The sequence below is a fragment of the Puntigrus tetrazona genome, chromosome 20 (assembly GCF_018831695.1).
Source record: "Puntigrus tetrazona isolate hp1 chromosome 20, ASM1883169v1, whole genome shotgun sequence".
Classification (NCBI taxonomy): Eukaryota; Metazoa; Chordata; class Actinopteri; order Cypriniformes; family Cyprinidae; genus Puntigrus; species Puntigrus tetrazona.
In genome coordinates, this window is record NC_056718.1 from 16208726 (window position 1) to 16235283 (window position 26558).

Consider the following 26558-nt stretch of genomic DNA (forward strand, 5'->3'; position numbering starts at 1 on the left):
TGATTTTGCATATTTAGCAATAAATAGTTTATGAAATTATTATTAAACATTTATTATTTTTATAGTAGGCTATTCATCGAAAACAATTGTAATGTAATTTATTAAGTTATGGAAATAGTACAATATATATATAGAAATCATTTTGATATAAATATTACACTATCAGCTTTCACTTTTATGTAAAAATACTATACGGTACTGGATACTGTTACTTTGTTATATACGATATCAAGTCTAAGTTATTTATAAAAGTAAAAAAAATAGAGTTGAATGAGACCTTTTTTAAAATTTTATATATGGAATGTATAAATAGTGCATAACAATTTTTCTAGATTTTGAAGCTCTTGTAGTAGAGCATTTCTACGTCATGCTGCCGGAAGTTCCGGCGGAGCAGGACGGAAGTAGGTACGTGGCTGCTTCAGCTGACATTCTGCACGATGGCGACAGAGGTTCAGAGCGGCGACCTCAACAGTGCAAATTCAAGCCGGCTCGAAGTTTCTATCGACGGTTTGACTTTGAGCCCGGATTCCGAGGGCGAACAGGAGCAGGCCGAGACGCCCGCCGGCCAGTCGCCGGAGCCGAGCGCTGAAAACCCGGAGCTGAGCGGCGATGGGGAGGAGGGCGAGCCTGCCAGCAGCGCTACGATCGAGAGGAAATGGGGCTTTTCTTTGGTCGAGCTCTACGGGCTGGCGCTCAGATTCTTTAAAGGTATTTTATGTCACTCTGCGCGTACATACGTTGACTGGACACTAACATGCATTAGCATTATCATCTCTGTTACGTGCTCGCAGTGTTGTTTCGATTTAGCTAGCTTGCTGTTCTCTTATTAGTCCTGTCTTTTTGACTTATCGGTGTTTGGTAAAAAAAAGTTCTGCTTATACAGAGCTTGTAGTTCACTTCAGTGTCGGTGTTCAGGGTTAAGGACCTCTAGGAAGTGCCCCAGCCGGTGTGTCATGTGCCTAACTGAGTGTCTCTCTCTGTATGAGATGTTGTATAAATATATTCACAATAGAGTGAACAGCTAGTGCTTTACTCCGTTTGACAGCGAAATCAGCACGGTAGATTTTGTTTCATAAAATATTTAATCCTTTCCGCAAGTCTACACCCTCTGAAACAATATATTTGTGTCCATCAGCTCTGTAGTCTAAGTGCTGCTCTCTAATTAATGCACATTAATGCACAACTAATGTACCAATCATGATGTTTCAGATACCGGCTGAGCATTAATGTGTTCTGTGCGTCTAATCCATGATGTTCAAAGCACGTGTACAAAACTCTCTTCTCCACAATTTAGAATATCATGATCTTCTTGTCGTGGCCTTGACATTACTGGCAGATTTACGTTGGATGACTGTCTAAATTTGATGAAAAAGTTTTGAAATCTCTTTTCAAATGTAATGAGAAAAAAAATCTACATTTTTAATCTACATTTTTGCAATGTTTTCCCTTAGAGAAAGATGGGAAAGCATTCCACCCAACCTATGAGGATAAACTTCGCTTGGTAGCCCTCCATAAGCAAGTGTTGCTGGGGCCTTACAACCCAGATGCTTCCCCTGAGGTGGGATTCTTCGATGTGCTGGGAAATGACCGCAGGTAAGCATTGATTTCATCTTTGACCTTGCTATATGTGTGTGTGTGTGTGTGTGTGTGTGTGTGTGTGTGTGTATGTGTGTGTGTGTGTGTGTGTGTGTGTGTGTATATATGTATTATAATGTTAGTAAAGTGTTGTTCTTGAGCTTTAAAGTTGCGGTAGTTTATAATTTTTCTTTTTCTTTTTTTTTTTTTTTTTTAACTGTGATGTTCAGGGATTTTGTTGTGGATATACAGATGGGTACCTGCAATAACAAATGTAACTTTTTCAGAAAGGAGTGGGCATCTTTGGGCAACATGGAAAAAGATGAGGCCATGCTGGAGTTTGTAAAGCTGTTGAACAAATGTTGCAGTTTATTTGCACCTTTCGTCGCATCACACAAGATTGAAAAAGAGGAGCAGGAGCGAAAGAGGTCAGACTTGCAGATAAAGATGATAGATTTTTTCTTTCTTCAGCAATTTTATCTTTTTAGCTCTTTTTAGCGTTACACACTTTTAAATCAGATTTATTTGGATTTATTTGAATTTCAATTGGATTTCTTTAGATGTACATTTTTAGAGAGGTCCACCATGAGTAAAATAAATGCAATAAAAAAAAAAAAAAAGCTCCAATAAAGAATTGTTTGAACGTAGTTGTCTTGTTTTTCCTGAGAAGGAGGGAGGAAGAGGAACGGCGGCGTAGAGAGGAAGAGGAGCGTGAGCGTCTCCGGCAGGAGGAGGAGAGACGCAGACGTGAGGAAGAGGAGAGGCTGAGGAGAGAAGAGGAGGAGAGAAGACAAGTCGAGGAGGAACGGCTCCGTGTGGAGCAACAGAAGTGAGTGACACCTGTCCACTTATTCCACATCAACAGGATTGTTTGAAAATGTCTGTTAAAGGCTGGAATATGCTGCATGAATTTTGCAGACTATGATTCTGTTCAGTAGGTGTATTTAATTATATACAGTATTGCTAAATCATTTTGTTTAACAAAAATTAAAAAAATCCGACCTTTTTATGTTTTGTCTGAGGAACGTCTATAATATAAAACATTGCATATATACGTATAGGTTTTTAATTTTTTTTTTAACCATATACAAAATTTCAGCAAAAATAATGATGCATAGTGTTTTAATATCTGTGCAGATTTTAAAAGTAGAGCCCAGGGTTGGGACGAAAGCAAAACTTCAGTACAATGCCAGTCATTTTGATATAAAATCGATTCCTTAAGAAACAAGTAAATGGCCTTCAATGACTGATGAAATTAAACTTTCAACTAAACAATTAAACTGTCAACTCTTTCAATAATTTAAAATGAATTTGCAAACTCATGACACACAGAAATGCAAAAGTCTTTAGTCCCACCTAGAATAATTTTTAAACAACATTACATTTATAATCATTTAAAATTAACGTCTGATTCAGGAGGGTAAAAAAAAAAAAATCTTCTTGTTTGTACTTGTTTAGAGTTGGTACACTATGCAGCTCTAGTCTGTTGAGCCGCATGCTATATAAATTTTTGTGACTTTCTCTGGCGTGTTAGGCAACAGATCATGGCTGCATTGAATGCGCAGACGGCGGTGCAGTTCCAGCAGTATGCAGCGCAGCAGTACCCCGACAGCCCCGAGCAGCAGCTCATCCTCATTCGACAGCTGCAGGAGCAGCACTATCAGCAGTACATGCAGCAGCTGTATCAGGTGCAGCTCGCTCAGCAGCAGGTGAGAGTCCCACACGACGTTAAGCAACGTGGTACGAGAGGCTGTGCCGTATCGTGCGTTCATCTACCGCGTGAACCCCTTCAGTCGTGCTTCCGCTAAAAAAAAAAATGTTACTGACAGCAACATTAAACGATACACAAGCTCTCATCTAATGGAGCTTAAACCAAAACAGAGAGTAGCTTATTATCCGCTGCATCAGTTTTTTGTTTTTAAAACACCACTACATATGTGATATGACTTTCTTCAAAAACATTTCTTACTGGCCCCAGTCTTTCGAATGGTAGTGTATATGTTTCCAGCTTCGTTCTATATGAAAATCATTTCCTCTGTTTTCATAGCTGATAAGCCTCTTCATATTCCTGTGCACCGTTATGTAATTGTCACATTTTATTATTCATATTCAGAACGCACCTACTTGCAACCCAACAGTTAATAATGAACGGTATGAAGAACAAAACCGCAGTGGCAGGATCTGGTTTGCAGTAGATGATTGGATATATTTTACACACCTGTCACTGACAGCTAAACTAGTTTTGTTTGATTTAAATTTTTATTTCTATGTCTGTGTACATTTGCCTGGGTGCTACAGTGTTCACAATCTTGGTCCAGCTTGTATATTTCCAATTTTGATTGATTATTTAAAAGAAGGTGGCTGTTTTTGTTTGTTTCTTTCTTTCTTTGTCCCAATTTCGATCATGCAGTTTAGCACAATTCTGGACTCGTGTGATGCCAGTGTATTCACTGTTTTCTCCAGGCTGCCCTGCAGAAGCAGCAGGAGGACGCTATAGTGCTGTCTACATTAGAGGCCAGCGAGGTGTCGATGCCTTCTGCTGGAGAGGAGGCTCCCACACTGAACGGCCAGGCAGAGTCCACTACTGACAGCTTAGAACGAGAGCCAGACCTGGAGCCTGCAGACGAGGTCACTGAGAATGGACCCACGGGTGAGTTTGTGCATTTCCACCGCTTCATTAACTGTAATGTCAGCTTAAAATCAAACCTTTCTTTCAAAATCCCTTACTGTAGCTAATATATATCCATATCAATCTAGTTAATTCAAGATATGAATAGAAAGGTCGTGAACTGAAATCAAATCCGTTTCATTTAAAAAGACACATTGTCTAATATGCCACATTCCTGGTTCTCAGACTCTCCCCCTGTAATAGCAGCCCCCTCCATGTGGACCCGGCCACAGATAAAAGACTTTAAAGAGAAGATCCGTCAGGATGTGGACTCTGTGATCACAGTGGGCCGGGGGGAAGTGGTGACCGTCCGGGTTCCCACCCACGAAGAGGGCTCCTATCTCTTCTGGGAGTTTGCCACTGACTATTACGACATTGGCTTTGGAGTCTTCTTTGAATGGACTGACTCTACTAACGCATCGGTCAGCGTTCATGTCAGTGAGTCTAGTGACGAAGACGAGGATGAAGAAGGTGAGGGACCAATGGGTTGAATTTCGATTACTTTACCCGTATAATGCTCACGTCTACATCTCTTTTCATACAGTACTATGTTGAGAGTTAGTTTTTTTTCTTCATTATTTAGATGATTTTTATAGAATTTAAAATGAAAATAGCGATTTATTGGTTTTAAACAAAATTTCAATTCCAGTGCAATTTTCAGTTTTCTAAAAAAAAAATAACTAATAATAATTTTGTTTGCACTCAACATGATTCAAAAATCATGTTTTTTCATTATGCATTCCAATTAATTAGTTTTTTCCTGACTAGGTTAAAAAAAAACAAAAAACCTGCAAAGTAACACAAAAACATAAATATATATACATATGTAAATATTTTCTAAATATATACTCTATGCGTGTTTGTATACATAATGAATATAGAGTATAAACAAATTATAAAAACAAAAACTTTTATTTTGTATGTGATTAATCGCAATTAAACGTTTGACAGCACTATAAGGGTTTAACTCTTTCAATTGAAATTAGACCATTAGTATTGTAGTTTTACAGGTGTATAGTAAAATAATGAATGTGAAAAGTTCTATATAATATATATTTGTCTTATTACAATAATATAATCCAAGTCAGCTATTTCACCTGAAGATTCAAAGACCTCAGAGAATTCAAGTCTAAAATAGCTTAGGAATTTTTATTTGTAGTGTAAATTGTAGTATAAAAAAATTGTTTCAAATATCAGCAGTTTAGTGAATATTGGCCATAAAATGAAGATAATTATCGGCTTATTGGTAACAATGTCAATGATTTTTTTTAAAGCTACTTTTGATTTATAATTACGTTGATTCAAAGTTTCGGTTGTCACGTTTTCTATAAATGTGCTTTGTAGATTTAAGTCCCGTTCTCTTTCTTTCAGGCGAAGGCCAGTCTGAGGAGGAAAAAGCCAAGAAAGAGGCTGGGAAACCGCAGGTGGATGAGATAGTGCCGGTGTACCGGCGGGACTGTCACGAGGAGGTGTACGCTGGGAGTCACCAGTATCCCGGCCGTGGTATATACTTGCTCAAGTTCGACAACTCCTACTCGCTCTGGAGGTCTAAAACCGTCTACTACAGAGTATACTACACCAGATAAGCCTGGAGTCAAGACTGTGGGACAGGGATGTGTGTGTGAATGTTAAGAGATAGATGGAGAGAAAGATAGATCGAATATAAGGAAATTTATGGTATGTCCACTACTGGGGAAGGACAAAGAGATTTAACATGAGTGTGTGTGTGCGTGCGTGCGCGTGTGTGTTTGTTTTCGATGTGTATGCAAAGTTTATGAGTGTATCTGTCATGCTGTTTGAGTCCAGGAGGAATGGGCCATATGCTTGGCACCTCTGTTTTGCACTCTAAAAGACGTACTCTATGATTTTTCTGCTTGGTATTCTAACTTCGGCCTCCATTTTCTAATGCCATCCAAAGAGGTGCGGGATAAATTAGTGTCCTAATTAAAACGGCCTTCAAACGACGCGTTCAGATAATAAACAGCGGAGCAAACACTAACACGCCTTTCTCCCGGAGTACTTCCTTATTTAGGTCAACACTGAGTAAATCCGCCAGCGGAGTGCTTCTGTGCTCACGTTTTCCTCCTATCAGCACGCAGGACCGAAGAGCATCGGCGAGTGCGAGTTCAAACGAACGGAAGGGACTTTTCTAACGACGCAAATGTGGATCTGGAGGCCTTTACGCGAGGAGATTTTGCAGCATTTTCTAAACCGGATGGATTGTGTCTAAAACGTTTAATATTTATTAATCTCTGTGATAGAGTAGGGTCATGTTCGTGTCTGTACGTCCTATAACATTTATCCCATCTCTCCGGCGTTCGCTTCTCTGCCTCCACAGAGCCCCAGATTTGTGTTCGTTTATTGTTTTTGTATTTTCGATTTTGTTTCGCACACGCCAGTATTGACTTTTAATGTGGCACAGCTAGTAGTTTGAAATATTCTCGCCTTTCAGTTTGGTCATTTTCTTTGTTGCTTTATGCATGTAGTTACAAACAGCCATGTAAGAACTGATTTAAACTTCTGCTCGTCGTTCTCTGTGGCAGAAATAACAAGCATCTCTCATCGTCACCATATTAATAATGAAGTGTTTGTATAGCTGATTGAGACTAACTATCGAAAAGCTGCATTCGAGTTGCTGATTAACTTTTTTTCTGTTATTTATTGGACTGTTCAGTGCATTGAAGATCATTACAGTGATGTTCCTGAGGATTTGCAGACTTCTTTTCTTCACAAATATCTGCTCTAAGCCACTTCCTGATTCGTCGCTGGCTGTATCGTTGAGTGAAATGTTTCGAGTTTATGAATGTATGTCAAAGACGGGTCACTGCTATCCGACTGTGATCAGACATCGTCCATATATACAGATGCAGATGCTGTTACACTGTGTTCACGCCATGAATAAAAGCAGTGCGTTGGAGCGTCGAGAGCTGTGATGATTCAGTGTTCATAGAGATCGTCGTGCAAAAGCTGTCCAAAGACTACATTAACGTCAGGTGTACAGTCGATTGGTTACAAACGTCCCCGTGTTTGTTCTTTCCATGTATTTTTCTTTTTCACTTTTTGTAACGCTGACTTCAGGCCTTTGTATAGTGAAAAGCGTAACGTTTGGCATGGTACTACGAGTACAGCTTTTTGGGGAAAAGACAACAAGCAATAGGGCAACTGATCTGAAAATTGTCTTCATATTTAAAGTGGAAACTCCAGTGAATTTCTGACCATAAAGGCATGAAGAAGTGTTTTGTTTTTTTTGTATCGTTTGCTAGTGTGATCTGATCTGTATGCATTCGAGGATGAGTGTCTTGAAGCGTATATTTGATTAAACTTGCGTTCCTCTGTATGTACCTCCCGATTCTTTTGTGATACCCTTCTAGTCATGTGCGTGCTTTGCATACGATGTGTTACAGTACCCATATCCTAATTCTTGGGAAATGGGGTAAAACATGTTCTACAACTTTGTGCAAATTGTTTTTAATAGCAACATTTCCGCTGAAACCCCTATTGCTAAAAATGTTTTGACACGAACGTGGCCTTGGATGCAAGTAGGCAAAAATAAATTTTAGTCACAAATTTTATAAAGCGCCTAACTTCACATGATGTATTTTATTCATTTGTTCGTTTCTGATCGCTATCCATTCAGGACACTCAGATTTTCATTTATGTATTTTTGGCCTGACAGTTCGCTAGTTGGTGCCTTTTTATATAAACCAAAATGAAAGAGAAGCACATTTGGTGAAATAAGTACAAAGGAGCATTTCACCCAAATAAAAGTCAGCGGCATTCAAAAAAAGGTGTCCCCAGTCCTCATCAATCAGTACGTTTCGTTATGTTTATTAATGAATCTGCATTTACAAACAAATGCTATTACAACCCCTGGCAAAAAGTATGGAATCACCAGTCTTGGACGAGCCCTCATTCAGACATTTCATTCTGTAGAACAAACTCAGATCACAAACATGAAACAATCATGAAGTCATTCCATAGTGCAACTTCTTGGCATTCAGAAACACTAAAAGAAATGAAGAAAAAACATTGTGATAGTCAACAAATACTACTTTTATAGAGCCAGCACAGGGGAAAAAAAATATGGAATCATTCAATTCTGAGGAAAAAAATATGGAATCATGAAAAACAGACAAACAAAAACCAGTCAAATCATATCACTAGTATTTAGTTGCACCACCTCTGGCTTTTATAACAGCTTGCAGTCTCTGAGGCATGGACTTGAGTGACAAGCAGTATTCTTCATCAATCTGGTGCCAACTCTCTTTGATTGCAGCTGCCAGATCAGCTTTGCAGGTCGGAGCGTTGCCGTGGACCATTTTTTTTTCAATTTCCACCACAGGTTTTCAATTGGGTTGAGATCTGGACTATTTGCAGGCCATGACATTGACTGGATGCGTCTTTCTCCAAGGAATGCTTTCACAGTTTTTGCTCTATGGCACGACGCATTGTCATCTTGGAAAATAATTTCATCATCCCCAAACATCTTTTCTATTGAAGGGATAAGAAAACTGTCCAAAATGTCAATGTAAACTTGTGCATTTATTGAAGAGGTAACCACAGCCATCTCCCCAGTGCCTTTGCCTGACATGCAGCCCCATATCATCAAGGACTGTGGAAATTTGGATGTTTTCTTTAGGCAGTCTTCCTTGTAAATCTCACTGGAACGGCACCAAACAAAAGTTCCAGCATCATCATTCGTGAATCATCACTGAAGATAACCTTCATCCAGTCATCCACAGTCCATGATTGCTTCTCCTTAGCCCATTGCAGTCTTGTTCCTTTCTGTTTAGGTGTCAATGATGGTTTTCTTTTAGCTTTTCTGTATGAAAATCCCATTTCCTTTAGGCGATTTCTCACAGTTGGGTCACATACATTGACTCCAGCTTCCTCCCATTTATTGTTCATTTGTTTTGTTGTGCATTTTTGGTTTTCTAGACATATGGCCTTCAGTTTTCTGTCTTGATGCTTGGATGTCTTCCTTGGTCTACCAGTACGCTTGGCTTTAAGAACCTTCCCATGCTGTTTGTACTTGGTCCATATCTTACATACAGCTGACTGTGAACAGCCCACATCTTTGGCAACCACGCGTGAAGAGTTACCTTCTTCAAGAAGTTTGACAATCCTCTCTTTGGTTTCAAGAGACATCTCACTTGTTGGAGCCATGACTCTTGCCAATCCACTTGGTCTAGCAGCGCACCAAGGTGTGCTAACTGCAATGCTTTTAACTGCAGACTAACGAGCAGATCTAATCTGAGACAGGTGCACAATTAAGGAAAGGAAATTGACTGAATGAATCCTTATTTTTTCCTCAGAATTGAATGATTCCATATTTTTTTCCTCAGAAATGAATGATCCCATATTTTTTTCCCTGTGCTTGCTCTATAAAAGTATCGTTTGTTGACTATCACAATGTTTTTTCTTCATTTCTTTTAGCGTTTCTGAATGCCAAGAAGTTGCACTATGGAATGACTTCATGATTGTTTCATGTTTGTGATCTGAGTTTGTTCTACAGAATGAAATGTCTGAATGAGGGCTCGTCCAAGACTGGTGATTCCATACTTTTTGCCAGGGGTTGTATAATGGTGTCCTGGAGCGGTTTGTGACTCATGACTAGTCCCGTCGGCCACAGGTCATGATTTCCCTATGCAAAAGGAAGTTTCAGCTGGCTCAATGTTAACAGGAAAATAAGCACTATCACTCCCATCTAGAAATGCAGCCTCAGCGGGTTCCATTGCCACAACAAACAATAGCCCACTTCCTTAACACTTAGACAGAACACAAAAAACCTGGCGCTCCTGGGTTTGTTTTTAAGTGCATACTACACGTGCAGCCACTAGATGGCGCTATAGTGTAGCTATGAAACACGGCTTTCTAAACACGCTTTTGTTGCTTTCAAACTCAAACTAGACAGGTTATATACATATAGACTGTTCGTATTATTTTTGTTTTTTAATTTTTATTTCGATGTCTTCTACACCAGTACATTAAAATAACGCACGTGAATAGTTCTCTGATTCCAAGAGTTTTAAGAATAAATGTACTACAATAAACAAACTACTGTAACATTGAACAGTATGAACAGACATGAATTCTCTTTCTCTTCATACCTTGATATTTACCGTGCATTTTAGCACTTTTATTTGATCTTAGCTTATTTTTAAGTCACACCGCACACGCTATGTTTTGTCTTTAAACACACACAGATGCTTTATAAGCTTTTTCATTTGCAGATGCTTGAAATTATGTAATACTTGTGAACTTATGTAATATTACGTAGAATCAAATAATTTTACTCTACTTTGTAAGCCTGTCCACATTTTTGTCTGACATTGAATAAAAGTAGAAAAACTAGGGTATTTGAAATATAAACACGAATAAAATAAAATACTCGATGTTATTAAATGGCCCTGTAGAGACCTGAAAATCCAATAAAAAGCCTCGAAGTCAGCGAGAACCTATTATCCATGCCGGGTTTTCCAGGCAGCAGGCGCTAGAGGCAGGTAACCGCTCCCTCACAGCGCTGTGGATTCGCCAATCCAGTTCCTACAGGTGGTCGGGAAGCCTCTCCGTGTTTTCCAAATACTTTCCCTTCACGTTTTCGGTTCGAGTCGCTGCTTTCAAACTCACGTTCCCCGATGCTCCTGAACACCAGCGGCAACGTCCCGAACTGTTCCTGCATCTTTCAAAAAATTATGGCGGGACCTTTTGCAAGCAGACCTTCTTCTCACGGCGACTTCTGGGACGCGCCGTTCGGATTTTAAATCCCTTCAGCCAGACGCCCGTCTAAAATTTAAACGCGATTTAAAATGCCGTTCCCCGAGAGAACCGTTGAGCCCGAGCTGGCGAGCAGGTTGAGAGGGAGCGGAGGCTCCGAGAAGATCTTCACGACGCCGGACGGTCGCAGGGTGCGCAAACCCGTTTTGTTCTCTTCTTTGGAAGAAGTTTGTTGTCATACGCTCACCAGCATCCTGCATCAACTGTCCGATCTATCTCGGCATGCCAGTGACATATTCCTGGGAATTGAGACTCAAGCTGTGTTGGTGACTCAAAGGACTTCAACTATTCAAGTGCGTCTGGAGAGACTACAGCTCAGCGTGTGCAAGTTTGATCCCAAAACCATTAAAATACGTAAGTCTGGAGGCTCGGTCTCTTTAGTGTCTAATAATAAGCAAGTCAATAACGACACACTCGTCAGTTAATAATAAGCATGAATCTCGGTTCATATCACATGCGGTGTGACAGTTTAGGATTTGTTAAGCACTGACGCCAAAGTACGCTTGCTAATGATTTATTGATGAAAGTTAGAAGCTGTTACGCGATTATTGATTCTGAATAACACGCATCTGATAGCAGGCATTGGATGCTGCATGTAAGTTTGAAAGGCTGCACTCAGAAAGAGCTATGGATTGGGTCCTCAAGACAAAAGGCGGGTGTTACACGTTATGTTGGTGTAATGATTTGAGGTGAAGAGAGTGCAGTTTCCCTTAAGGGCCGAAGTTCTGTCAGACGTGATAGATCTGCTTTAACGTACCATCTGCGCCCACCGACACCCCTACAGCAGAAACCCCCTCCAGGACACTTTCATTAGGGTTCACGTAGATGTATGCACTTATAGGGTTTATATATATATATATATATATAAAAAGTTTTTAAAGAAATATACTTCAATTGATCAAAAGTGATAGTAAGGACGTTAATAACAGTGTTACAAAATATTAGTATTTTAAATATATGCTTTTCTTCTGAACCTATATATAACCTTATATATTAATATAAAATATTATTTCAAAATATTGCTGCTTCCAACAAATAAACGCAGTCTTGTTCTTCAGAATAATATATATATAATATATATATATATATATATATATATATATATATATATATATATATATATATATATATATATATATATATTAATTGAGAAGTTTCAGTATACCTAAACAAAAGAGACATTTTTTTCTATTTTTTGCATTTTACGCAGCAAATTATTTTAAGCTCTCCTTGTTACACGTTACATATACATAATATTACTATAACAATTTAGTATTCAGAACTGCATGCAAGTACCCTTAAGCCAAACCCTGATCCTAAAACTCACCTAGTAAGTGCATGTAGTTAATTAATATTGTGTGTGTACACATGTGTATATATATGTATATGTATATATATGTATATATATATGTATATGTGTGTATGTATATAGTGCAAACTAGTCATTACTATCATCACTTTTGTAAGCTGGTATGTTACAATGTTCAGTGATACTGCAAATGCTGCTAATATCATGAGTCACCAGTGAAGGTGAATAAAGGTTCCCACGGTCACAGCTCTTTTTTGGATGTCCTTCTCATAAGACAACACCAACACCAACAATAAAAAGGATGTGTAACTTAAGACCGTGCCAGCCCGTAACATTTTACTATTCGATGAACTGTTCAAGAATTTGTATGAATGCAGTCTTGTTTTAACATTTTATAATAATCAGCTTACATTCCATTAGAGTTAGATTTAGGAGTGGGGTTAGGGGTGGACCTTTATGGTGGCATTTTTATATGTACAAATTTATATGAAATCAAATGCTCATGAATCTTTATCTTATTGAAAATATTGAGTGTATTTGTTTTAATATGAATTCTGTTGAGGCAGTGTGTAAATGTGATTGACACAACATAAGGTCATATATTATTTTTTAAGGTGCAAAACTTTGAACAAATGTTCAGTGTGCAAAGAAAAGGACCTTTAGTCTTTAAAAGGTTCCTGATAGGGAAGAGAATGAGTTAATAGCATTAGAAAGGCTTGTTTGCTTTCACTGCTCCTCAGTCTATAATACCAGATTTGGATAACCTAAATTGAGTCATTTCTTGTGTCTTAATGTCTTGTTTATTCTGCTAATAGTTTCAGACGGGAAAGAGTTAGACTTTGACTTATTACTACTGTTTGTCAATGCTTAACCATTGTCCACTGTAAAGTTGTGACTTCAGGTTAATCAGAAATGTGCCTTTGTTTTCATATACTTTAGAGCGCTGGTCTCAAACTCAGTTCTCGGAGGGCTACAGTATAGCTCAAACCCTAATCAAACATACCTGATCCTGCTAATCAAGATCCTCAGGGTTACTTGAAACAAGTAAATGTGATTTGGAGCTAAACTCTGCAGAGCTTTGAGACCACTGCTTTAGACTAAAGCTGATATAAGACTGGACCAGCTTTGTAATCCTTATATCTTTAAGTAAAACATATGAAGGACATTTTATGTTGTTAAAGGTTAGAGGTCAAAGTATGTGTTTGTGTATAGCTTAGCTTGGAGATGTTACATCAGGGTCAACTACTGTTGGCCTTAAGGGGGAAACACCTGATGATGAATCAAGCTTTTCCAGACTGCAGAAACCATTTTGCTTTGCAGAACGTACGTTTTTGCCGTCGTCGTTGTGTATGTTGCACTATTTTAAATGTTCATTTATGGCATTAAAGGGTTAATGAGTATGCATACAGTGCACATCGTAATAGCCACTTTTATATAAACAAATTACAATACAGCCTTTAAAATAACAGTCACAAGCTTAACCTACAACCTTCTTGGTTACCAGCCCAAATTGTCTTAACCACTTGACCACACCGAGTCAGTTCAATAACAGTCTGACTCACAACATGATTTACAGTTGCGATCCTGAGTACTAATGCATTGTTTTATCACTGTAATGCTGTCAGTTTCCAAGCACATACATCTCTTTTTGTGGAATTTCTGTCAGTCTTCTCTGGATATTTTTAGCACGCGTGCGTCTGCTCCACTCAAGCTTTTTCTAGGTCCACTGCTCGACTTTGCTTTGCATATGATGGTCTGAAAGGGTGGAGCTGATCACACAAACAATAGCGCTCTAGTTCGCTATCTTCCAGTTTATCAGTAAGTAAATGATCACACCAGTGTGTTTAGAGATCAGCCGATTGCTGCGTTCTATGATCGTGCATGTTTACACTAAAACCTCAGAGGTCTAATTAGGACTCATTTAGCTGTGTTGTTATCTTGTCATCTGGTTATAATGTCAGTGTGTTTCTACATTTATGTAAACAGCTAAAGTTCACATTCTGTGAGCATTTTTGGCGTTTAAGTGATACAAATCACAGCTTAGGGGACACAATTCCTTGTTTTTCTGGTGATCAAGAATACCTTTTTTCTACTTTTCTTTCTTGCGTTTGCTCTCTTTGTTTGGTGTGTTTTGTATTCATGGACTCAGAAGGGATTTCTGGGTCCAAGTCCAACCCAAATCCAAAGCCAGACCCAGGGAAAATCGTCACCTTTGACCTCTGGACCACTCTGCATGGGAAAACAGCAAAACTATTCTTACATTCCCTGACCACTAGACCTCAGCCCTTGATGTATGGAGCAATGGCTGGTCACTCACACACACACACACACACACATAAACTCAGTGTACCTACAGCCTACGTTCATTGAGACACTTATACAGCCTCAAATGCACATCAGCTTTTGGGCCAAACTATTCTCAAAACCCAAATGAACTGATTCACATTAACTCTTCATAATACATTATTTTTCATGTGATACAAATTTCTTTCTGATCTGCATTGTAGACTTTCAGATTAAAAAGACAATTTATGATAAACTTGAGGGGAAAAAAGTAATTGAGAGGAAAAAAGTTCCTAAAAATAGAATTATTAGATGAAACACTGCGGTTACCTTTTTTTTACACAAGATGAACAATTACAAGATTCAGAATTTTGAAAAACCTAATAAATATAAACTCAGAATTGAAAGACATGAACTTAAAATTGTGAGAAATAAAGTAAGAATTATGAATTATATTTTGCAATTATGACTTTTCCCCCCGGAATTGTTAGAAAACGTATTGTGAGGAAAAAAAGAAAAGTTGCAGTTCCTTTAATTTGTTGCTTGACAGTATCAAATTAGATATTGAGCCATAATTATATTATTATTAGCTATGAGTATTGGATATTTAACTGTGCTCTCGATTTCATCAATTTTACTTTTTGATTTATTTTTATCATGTAATGTTCAATTCAAGGGAATCTTTGCAATAATGTTAGAATGTAACCTTTTAGCAAACTCAAAATTAAAATCCATTTTTGATACTGTACATGGTATTGCTTAAAATGACTGATTTTGGTTTAAGTTTTTATTTTTGAATTTATAGTATATGTAGAGATAGTTATAACATGAAAATAATGTAATTGTCATTACATATATATAATTGTTTTAGGAAATATATAGGTTTAGGAAAGAGTAGAGTACAGTAATCAGCCGGAGAACTTAAACCTGCAATGCCTCGTGTCTATTTAAAATGTTTTAGTTGCATTTCTTTCTTTTCTCATCTGTTTGCAACAGGAAATCTACCCGTATAAGTGCTGGGATTTTAAGCTCGCAAAAGCCATAAGGATTAAAGTCAGATAACGTCAGGCCTGGACATGTGAAAGTATGATTGACTTCTGCTTATAAATGGGACATTTTTTCCAGCATGAGGCCCTCTCACATGTGTTTGAGTGGCCTTAGGAAAAGGCATTAGTGTTGTGATAATATTTATAACACTGATAAAACATTTTTTTGGGGTGATGATGATGATGATGATGATGCCTGGCTGATACAGCATCTTAGTGTGCAAAGCCAATGTGTGCAAACAGCCACAGAGCAAATCCTGCAACATTGCTTTATTAGTTTATACCCACCCAGCCCTTCAAAAAATGCATCTCTGTTCAGACACAGCTAGTAACACATGTCCAGAGGGCAAGGTATGGTGCAGCCAGAGCTCTGAGTTCAAATGATTACCCAGAATTCAAAAAGCGTAAAGTAAGACCTTAAAGTAAGGCGCTAGAACCTGGGTTCGAAGTGTCACATGTTGGGTCCAAAATTACCTTTTTATTGTACATACCAATAGGGGGTGATTTTAAAATATTTACTTGAGATGCAGAGTATATTTATACCATTCTGACTGTTGTACAGCATACAATTTTTCTGAATGTGACTGTACAGCTTTTCTGTTTAAATATTTTGGAGGGAGGCAACTGTTGGAGGGCTCTGTGTATTCTGTGAGTGTATGTGTGTGTGCGTTTTATATCCCAATTAGATTTTGAGATCAATTCGGCGAATTATTGAGCCAAAGTTGCATGATCCTACCTGTAATTGTTTTGTTGTGAAATATTAAGGTGTGTATTATAGTGCTTTAGTCTGTGAGGATACTACATGTTTTCCCTCAGTTAGATGCAGTCACGTTCAGCCTTCTGGGCATCTGGAGGTTTAGTAAGATGGATTAAAGACAGAGGGAAGATTTTTTTTTTCACAATCACACACACATGCAGAAGTGAAGCTGCACAAAGAACAGAATAAGTTGAGTAAGAAGGATGAAAGATGTGGTTATGTAACAGGTTTTGATGGACTGACAGACTGTCAGTCTTTAATCTTTGATGTTCTGCCATGCGGACAATGACCCCTGGTTTAGAACTCTTGGTAACACACAGCAACCCAACAAATGATATCTAAATGTACTGTACTGTATGTGTTTTGTCAAGTTACGTCATCCAGCGCAGAAATGTCATCGGTTGGCATTCCTGTGTACGAGTGAAACACAAAATTAGTTTTCTGCCTCTGCTTTTCAACGCCCTTTATTTATATTTTGGTTCTGCGGTTGGAAGCTCTCTTGAAGTTCCTGCCTTTCATATATTGGCTGGTCCAGATGTGTGCATTCATTCAGTGTTTTGTTTTTGAGCCCTTGATGTTCCTCTTGATCTTGCGCTTTCAGAGCTCACCAGCCTCTCCTGTCCGAGTGTGCCCTGATCCATCTCATCTGGCCTAGACTGACCTTTTATCCTCTTTTGAAGCCTTTATTAGTTAGATGATGTATTGTATTCCATGTTTATGGAGTTCAGTGCAGTTTATGGAGTTTATTTCCCATTCTAAAGCCAGCTGGATTACTGGTGGCATTACCGCGCTATGAGGACCTTCAGCTGTTTGTAGACTTTTGACTATGTTAAATCCTTGGTTACGGGGATTTACATGCACTACGGGATTCCAAAGGCATGAAGAAGCCATGTGCTTTTCATCTCAAAGCTACATTTGCTCGTGACTTTCCGAATAGGACTGTTACTTCACGGTTCATACAGCTTTGATTCTCTAGTTTGTCTCGGTGGCCGCTCCAGATGGGATCTGGGATGACGTGTGTTTGCTTTGTGCTTTCACTGGCCCACGTGCCCAAGCGCTGTCTGTAGGCTCAGGTTTGTTTTTCCATCAGAGGAGCCCTGGGGCAGGGCAGAGGGCCACTGTGTCCCGCAACACGCTCATGATGATGGTGATGATAGCGATGAAAGCTGTGTAGTCCTTGTGCTCAGGCCTAATCCAATAGCCTTTGTGTTTTCAGAGCTATCTCACTGCATAATGCAGCGGATCTAACAACCGATGTGTTTGCGCACACATAAATATTGGCGTGTGCCCACACATTCATGAATACGGGGCCAAGGAAAGGTAAACAGATGGAAAAATCCTACTTTTGGGTTTCTGACAAGTCATTTTTTCTCATTATATTCTGTTGAATGTCAATTGTATGATAAAGAATGAATTGACAGTTGGATAGAGTGTGCTTTCATGATGTTTTTTTTTTTTTTAAATCAGTGTAGAATTTCTTTATTTGTTGTGTTTAGTAATTAGTGTTATGACCTGATCATCACTATTTTGTGTGTTAAACAGCATATACTACATAAAAACAACTTCATTTTAATAAAAAATAAATAATTAAAAAATATATATAATCACAATCTATGACAGAAATTCTATTATAAACTAATTTATAATTTAATTCAGCAGCGAAAGGTCATGGTTGCGCAATCATTTTATAAAACCTAGTGAAACATTTTTATTTACAAATATAATGAATAAGAGGAGAATAAGTGGTAAAATGTTATACATTGCTCTTTGTATTGTTGTAAAATACATTTAAATACATACCAGTTAATACATTTTTAAATAGGTATATACTGTGCAATGAAAAGGTATTTCTTTTAAATGTATAGCACAGTAATAAAGGCAGCAACATGTGGTAGCTAAAACAGAACAAGAAAGACTATTAATAATCTTTCAATGTAATACAAAAGGCTAAATTATTTTAGAACAGCAAATGACTAGAAGATGAATATTGACTTGTAACACCTTAACTAAAAGGAAATCAGATTTTAAAAATCAACCTGGGGGAAGTACTGAGTCAAAGTTTCATCATCATAACTCTAATTTTGTGGTTGTGGTTGTATTGTGAGAACTAGACTGTGAGAACTGTATCTTTTCCAATGGCATTATGTCATGATAGTCACCTGTACAATTATAAGCGTTTTTCCCATCTATGCGGTGAAACTAATTAGTCATGATTATTTGTGATAAAGCATCAGAAATAGTTAAAAATAATAGTTATTGTGAATATATATGATTTGTTCAAAATATGTTTGTGCAAAATTTAACATATTCAAATTATAAAAAGTGTGATTATATCTGTATTTTATATATGTCCTCTTTTAGCGTTTTATTTATAATTTTTTTTTTGCAGTGCATGTTTAAATAAGAGGAAAAAGTAATATAAATTTATATAATTTTTTTATAATAACAAAAAAATTGTAATTACAATTTGTAATAGTGAACCTTTTCTCTGCTCCAATTATTGCTCCTTTTTTCAGTTTCTCTAACGTCTTTTTTAATAGTCCTTGTCTATTAATCAGAACTGATTAGAAAGGTCGTGGGAATTTTCTAGTCAAAAGCTGTGGGAACCGTGACTTTTTCTGTTGGTCAGACACTGTCATGGTCAGCCTTTCAGATATCTGAACGTTAATCCGCTTCAGGTTACTCATTACTGTCCAAGTATAAGACACAGAACAAAATGTAGTTTTGTAAAAACTTGTGCCTAAGATAAGGCAGTACATTTTCAGTTAACAATAATTAAGTTAAGCACTAAAGTCAGTGATAAACATGATTTAGAGCAACATACAAAAAAATGATGTAGCAATTTATGACACATTTTATGCCTCCTTATAAATACACGATTGTTGTAGCAAGTGTCCCAGACATTGTCCATGTGCTCATGACTAGAAATAGACTCAGTGTCTTGAACCTCTTCCCCTATAGACTCATTTACTAGTCAGTTCTGCTGCTTCAGTGACAGAAGCTTTCCACATCAGTCTTAATCATGTCACGGTGAGGCCTATTTAGGCTGTTTTTGGATTAGGATAAAAACATCCTCCCTTTTGTTTGAGGTCAAAGGTGTTCTTCTCAGAGGTACAGCCTGTTTCAAAGGACGGATCATTAGCGTTCCTCCCAGACCGGAGAGCCTCTCCCATGGGCTGTTAGCTGGAGGAGTTTGTTCAGGAGTGGAAGTTCTTAGGTCTGGTTTGGGTGGTGTTTGTGCTAGTTTAATGCTCTGTAGTGTTTCCACCTCTGTGAATGTTGTTTGGACACGAACCTCAAAGTGGCCACATGAGAAATGATTGGGCACGGCGTGGTACACCCAGCACCACATAGACACACATTACTCAGTCACAGATACTGCACTAGAGACTCAACCAATACAGTACAGTTGTTTCCTATACAACAAGTGTCTAACAATATCTTTGACATAAGGTGCTCTTTGTTTCTTTCTTTCTATCTTGGGATTGGTAAGATTTTTTAAGTCTATTTACTGTCACTTTGAGTAAATTTGATGCATTTTTTTTATTTATTTAAAAATCATTTTAGCCCTAAACTATAGCATATAGTGTAATACAATATATTTATAATATGCTGTAATATAGAGTGGATCTGTTGAAAGTACTGAGAAAATACTAGGCCTGTTGCTGTTACGACATGTTACTTTGAAAAAAACTAAAAACTAAATTGCAGCATAGTGTATCAGTACAGTAAACATTTTAAATAATGATAACAATGAAATCATTAATTTCAAATTAAACATAACTTTACATAGCTTGTATACAGATATATAGCATTACCTTTTAATTTGTAAAGTGCTTTAAAGAGTACTGACTATACAAAAGATATTTGAGTGATATTTTTATTTTTATGGACATTTTTTGTATCATTTACTTTTTAGTACTGATTACAGCATATACAGTATAGTTACACTATAATTATCATTTATTATTGCCTCCAATCTGCCATCTTAAAAGAGTTTTATTTAATCTAGGCCAGTCACAACTCATTCTGGTTTTTCCTTACCCACCGAGGTTACATTGCCTGTTCAGATTTGAAAAGGAACATGTACAGTATTTCAGCATGTTTTTGTTACTGCCTTTGCGTTGGTTGCACGTATAATCTATATAGTGATGATGAAGTATAGGTAGAAAGCTCTCTTTTGCTGTCTGTCTGTCAACTTTTGCGTGGATAAGTGATGCTCTTCAGCAGGTGAAATGGGCTTCTCTCACCAAACATAAAGCTCATTGTGTCTGAACGTCTGTGGGTTGGAGTTATAGCTCGTGGGCTGCTGTCGTCGCTCAGTAAAAATAAACATGGATTTTCCAGCACCATCTGTCGCTCAATCTCTCCCTCCAACCCCTCTCTTCTTTCCTTGTCACTTCTAAAACTCTTCTCCCCCTCTCGCTCCTTCTTCGTGTCCTCTCTGAACTCTCTTATTAGGCTTCATTTTCTCCTTCACTCTTCACATGACTTGGATTACATAGTTTGAGGGTGTGTGTGTTCATATGTGTGTGTGTGTGTGTGTGTGTGTGTGGCGTGTGGTCAAACCAGGGCCTCACGTCCCACTGTGACCGGGCTGTACAAAGGAAATGCCACACAGACCCCAGGACGTTTTATTCACCGTGAAATGCTCTTACAACAGTAATGCTTTGCGACTTCGCAAAGGGACCGGGTCACCAGAGAGCAGTTCAACAGTTCAAATTCATATTTTAAATGACTTTTCCCATGTGAGAACTCACATCAGTAACGTTTAACAAGATCCGGTTAATGAGACCTGATTTTTGTCCTTCTAAATCTGTACAACTGACTTTCTCTTGCAGAACATAAACAAAATCATTTTAGGCCAACTGGATGATCCAGTCAGTGAATGTAACTCAGAGACCAGATCAGTGTTGTTTGTGAACAAATCCGGTTGTTTTTCTGGGTAATTCATGAAAAGATCTGACTCAAAAGAATGATTCATTGATTCACAGCTAATCTGTCCAGGAACTCTCATGTACTCGGAAAAGGGTGACAAATTAAATTTCAGTCTTTCTTTAAAAAAAAAACAAACTTTGATGCTTCTTTTGTTTCGCTTCAAAGCTTTATTCACTTTCATGTTCAAATGATAGGTTAAAATCAATTATTGTGTTCCAAAGAAGTAAGTCAAATGGATTTGGAAAAAAAACAATGTTGTGTAATTAATTACACAAGTTTTAAATGAACTATGACTACCCACAAGACCTTCGTTCGCAAATAATTTTTCTCATGAAGACAATTTCTTCTCTTCTCTAGTTCTCTTGTGCATCAAAGACTAACACGGAGCAGAGGAATAAAATGATAAAGTGGTTATTTTAGTTTTCTTTGTGCACAGAATGATTGTCGTCGTTTTAGAAAATGATGGTTGAACCACTGATGTCACGTGGACTATTTTAACAATGTCCTCACTAAATTTCTGGACCAGATACATTGCAGTGTGCAGGGTCATCGTCTCATATTTCATCAGAAATACTATCATTTGTGTTCTGAAGATGAACAAAGGTCTTATGGTTTTGGAGGGTGAATATTTAATGTCAGAATTTTCATTTTTGCTGAACTATCCATACTCCTAGAAGACCCTCGCGTTTAAAACAATACATGATGACCATCACCAAACAATAGGGAAAAGCTTGCTTTCTTTCTTTTTTTCCTTCTTTACTTTTCCACAGGCTTTCTTTTTTAAACATACATATACACACTGAATACGCACACACTAGTTGCCCTTCCACAACGATGCTGACCTACATGCACCGCAGTTCAACAACAAAGTCTAACAGAGGATGTTTTTCAGGAAGCACTGGTGGTGTGGAAACACTTCACCACACAGGCAATAAAATGATATTAAAACAGCTTTTCACACACACCGTCCACAGGATCCCTACCCCACACCTCGGCCCCTCTGAACAAACACGCTTTGTGCTGAAAAGGGTATGCGTGTGGTCAAACGTGATTTAGATTTATGCCTGTTCAGCATATTTGCCCTGACCACTGCTGGAGAGCTTGCACTTTTTCTTCAGACATGGTTTTGTCCTGTGGGATGAGAAAGAGCTAAAAATACAGAAGTATGTTTTCTCTGTTATCCCTCCTGCTTGTCTTTGTATGAGACTGTGTGTGTGTGTGTGTGTGTGTGTGTGTGTAGGTCAGCTGTGTGTGTATTGTCAGGGAGGAGTAGACAGGAGTTTGGGCATGAGACAATTATGTCATTTATTTTCAACAGCAAACAGAATTGACTAATTATATTACTTATTAAATACTACTCATTAAATTTCATGTAATTAAATAAAACAGTTGAATACAAACAAACAAATAACACTATATTTGGTGCTGGTGTGCACCTTATTTATCATACTGTTTGTTACTACCATAGCAGAGAAAAATGGACTAGACTAGTCTTCTGATCTGCTTTGACCAATAGCTCAGTTCTGGATGTGATGTGAACTTCATTCATACTTCATACAAATGTTCAGCTGCAGGGCAAATCTGATCCATCTTCATCTGCCTCCCCAAACATAGAGGGGTTTGTTCATTTCCCACAGTGACTGAAAAGATCATGGTTGCCGCTGTTTGAGACAGATTACCAGACACCAGAGGAATGTACTGATACTCTCCTCAGTACTTCAGTAGGCAGAACAGACCTCATCCGTCCTCATAAAACACTGTTGTCTGTGTAGCACAACATCTCTTCCTGTAGAGAGATGGACCTCTGACGCTCACATTCTCATGGAAAATCCCTCTCAAACTCACTTCCTCTGCGGATGAACGCTGATACTTTATGAAACATGACCAGGACACAAAAGCATCATGTTGCTTTCCTTTGTGGTTGGTTTCTCTGGCCCCAGGTCAGAGAAATGTGATGTGTTGGTCATAGCTGCCTGTGAGAGCACGATTATGTTAGGGTTTGATCACCGTTTTGCCCAGATGTTTGTAGTACACTATATAAAAATGTTCCACTCTGTATATACTGAGTTACTGTATTGTGTTACATGTGGCGCAGTTGATCATATCGCTGGGCAATTTATGGCATATTTTCAATATTTTCTTAATATTGAGATGATTTGTGGCACATTATATTTGTCTGTTAATTTCTTTAAGATGATTTTGCTTAATGACCCCAATTGCTTAATGAAATTCAACAGCAAAATAAGTTAGATTCGTTTTTATAATTTATAAATAATTTTCAACAGGTTAATTTTAGTGAATCAAGTAATTAAATCTTTAGGGCCCTATGAAGTCCATTAAATATTTTTTATTTATTATTTTTTACAATAAATTTGTTATTATTATTTGTTTTATGGTTAAATGAAATTGCATTAATAATTGTATAAAGCATTCATTTAATTAAAATCATACAAAAAATCTCATTCTTTTTTTTAAACAAATTCAGTTTTCCTTTATTTTTTATTAATTAAATGGTATTTAATGGTTTTGTTAAATTGTAATAAGAAAAATGATTTATAATTAATTTATTTGGTACTTTATTTTTATTTAATTATATTTTTTCTCCTAAAATACTGTGTTATGTGAGAGAGAGAGAGAGAGAGAGAGAGAGAGAGAGAGAGAGAGAGAGAGATTTTGAATGTCATACAAAAAATGTATTCCTATTTGATAGAATTGTGTGCATGCCTTGAATTGGGGGTGTGTTGGTAGCCATTGTTATTCAACTTCCGAAAGCGTTAACATTATTTATGAAAAGTCAATGCCATTTCAAACAGCAGGGCCAATATAACATTCACTCAAGGTTTATTTTGGTAGTGATTCATGATTCATAATCTTACCACCCACATTGTGTAATGTCTGTCAAATCTAGTGTATTATTAAGAAACAAGAGACTAAGGAAATCTGGACACTTCACAGGAAACATTATATCTGCCTTTCTTGTATCCGCTAATATAATCCAGCACTCAGGCAGACAGTTGAGAACAGCAGTTGAAGGGTGTACCATGCACCTTCTAGTGAATCATGACAAATTTAATCCACATGCAAACACCACCAGGGAGTGTTTCAGGCGTTGGGAGAAGGCTTGGATCAGTGTTTACTGTCGCTGCCCTGAGCAGGAGTTCAGGTTCTCTGGGTGGGGCTCTTGTTTTGCTTTGAATTGGTACTTGTCTCGTCTTTCACCGGCTTAATCGCTTTAGGATTCCTCCTGAGCCCCCGCGTCTATGCGTGGAATTCCTCCCTGGGAACTTAAGAAAACATGTAAACTTGCACATATATGTATTTAAGTGTTGGGAAAGCTACTCGGCAAGAAAAACTATCTTACCAAGTTAGCACATTATACATAATACCTTCTCAATATGCTTTAATACTATGTAGTAGGCAAAAGCAGTTGCCTGCTATGTCTGAATTCATAGTTTTCATAAAATACTTCTGGCAAGATTCTGAAGTGCGCATCGGATGGACACTTTGCTATCCCATGATTCCACAGTAGAGGATTTCTGAATAGCAGTGAAGGGACACAACTGACGCTGTAGGTCAAATGACAATAACAAGATTTCAAAATGAGTAAATCTGAATTTCATTCATGCTACACAGGTTTGGAATGATATGAGGCTACATTCAAAAGTGCTACAACCTCTCAATTTCTCCTCAACACTGATAAAACAATCAAATTATTAGTCGATAAAAACCTTTTAACTTTGATCTCTACTGAAAACCCCACCCCCATCTACATCAGAGTATGTCCCTTCATCTTTTATTCACACTCCTCTATTGACTGGATAAACATCAAATAAATATCACCATGGTTGCTCTGAGGCTAGCCTTTAGCCTGGCCCTAGTTAGCCTGCTTCGGCCCCTCTCTTTCTCTCTCTCCTCTGGGATCACAGTAGTGTCTGCAGCTGGAGAGCAGGGGGATGAGTGGGGTTAATCAGCCCATGCAGGCCTGCGGTTTCTGGGGGATCTGTGGTCTGCTGGGACCCTAGTCTGGAGCTTCTGAAGTCTTTGTCTTCTTCTGACAGGGAGGTAATCTAATAGCTTTTGAGTGTCTGATTTAAATGTCAGTCTTGAGAGGAGAAAGCTGTATATCTTTCTCTCGCTCTTTCTTTCTTCTTCTAATACTCTCATTTGCTTACTTATGTTTCTTTATTCCTTCTGTATCCTGTTTTAGGCATTATCCGTGACTTTTTTTCTATGTTCCAAGCCTGTTTTACTTTTTCTGTTATAAAATACGAAATGTTACAATTTATGCATTTCAAAAATGCGTTTCATAAAACATATGTAACTACATTTAAAAAAAAAAAAAAAAAGATTTATATGCTATATTGCCAATACAAAGCTACTTTTAAATGGGCCTCAACGGCGAAACCAAACATTTTAATTGATATGGTTTTTATATATTTTTTTTTTTTTTGAAAGTATGTGTTTTTGCAGCAACTCATTTAACAGACTGTCTATCCCTCATAGCCTCATTTTAGTTTCTTTCAGTTTACATATGGCACAGATGCATTGGACTTAATTTCTTTAAATTTGCATTTTTAAATAAAGTATTGAAATGTCTCCTTTTAAATTCAAACAGAAAAGAAAACTCAGCACAATCAATATTTCAAAGATTGGTCACCAAACAGTTTCGATGAGGGATACAAACCCATCAACTTATGTGTTACGTTCTTTTTGTAGCTTTTGTGGAAGTGTGTGTGTGTGTGTGTTTGTGGGTGTTTTACACAGAGGGGGGGTTTATTGTAAGCATTCACTAACAACAAAACAACGTGTCTTAATTGGCCTGGGCGAGTGTGAGGAAGTGTGTGGTGTTAACTAAAACAGCTGCTTTTCTCTGTCCTGCCGACATGGGGCCCACCAAGCACTATTTCACCCCCTTTGAGTTGATCTATGTTCAGTACATAGCTCATATTTTTTTCATTATTTGACTTTTAATAGTATCTGCCAGTAGATGAGTCCAGAAGAGTCCAGAGTCCAGAACTTCCCAAGCCCTTATAAGCAATACATTAGCACGTTCTTCTCTTCGCTCTTTTCAATACCACCCTCTGTCCATCCCCATTTTTCTGAGAAGCATATGGTGCACACCCATTCTGTCTTTCATGTGGTGCCTGAGTGGGTCTCGACCCCACCACTCCTCCCAGTGAAGACGCCTCCGTACAGAGACAGCGA

General features: G+C 37.8%; 2 protein-coding genes across 6 annotated transcripts in view; both read left to right on the plus strand.

Annotated features, from left to right (window-relative positions):
- Window positions 1-374: 374 nt before the first annotated feature.
- acbd3 (acyl-Coenzyme A binding domain containing 3) lies at window positions 375-7580 on the plus strand. Of its 3 annotated transcripts, none has more exons than XM_043219840.1 (8): window positions 375-708; window positions 1452-1593; window positions 1863-2003; window positions 2246-2404; window positions 3101-3284; window positions 4039-4225; window positions 4451-4714; window positions 5615-7580. In XM_043219840.1, the coding sequence occupies exons 1-8, from the start codon at window positions 438-440 to the stop codon at window positions 5827-5829; spliced, it is 1563 nt and encodes a 520-aa protein (XP_043075775.1). In that variant the 5' UTR covers window positions 375-437; the 3' UTR covers window positions 5830-7580. The 3 variants fall into 3 exon arrangements, with proteins under 3 accessions (XP_043075775.1, XP_043075773.1, XP_043075774.1); XM_043219838.1 differs by having other exon boundaries at window positions 377-708; window positions 4430-4714; XM_043219839.1 differs by having other exon boundaries at window positions 379-708; window positions 3110-3284; window positions 4430-4714.
- Window positions 7581-10381: 2801 nt separating this feature from the next.
- The window catches only part of nhsl1b (NHS-like 1b), a 78574-nt gene continuing 62397 nt past the window's right edge, over window positions 10382-26558 (plus strand). The window contains exon 1 of one of the 3 annotated variants that reach the window (XM_043219525.1): window positions 10382-11374. In XM_043219525.1, coding sequence (XP_043075460.1) covers window positions 11053-11374 — 322 coding nt within the window. In that variant the 5' untranslated portion in view covers window positions 10382-11052. The remainder of the gene's footprint in view (window positions 11375-26558) is intronic. The other 2 variants (XM_043219528.1, XM_043219526.1) reach the window with 2 other exon arrangements.

Coding starts and splice junctions, on each gene's coding strand:
- acbd3 (XM_043219838.1), top strand. CDS start 438: ATGGCGACAGAGGTTCAGAGCGGCGACCTCAACAGTGCAAATTCAAGC. Junction 709..1,451: donor GGCGCTCAGATTCTTTAAAG/GTATTTTATGTC, acceptor GTTTTCCCTTAG/AGAAAGATGGGAAAGCATTC. Junction 4,226..4,429: donor CACTGAGAATGGACCCACGG/GTGAGTTTGTGC, acceptor CCTGGTTCTCAG/ACTCTCCCCCTGTAATAGCA.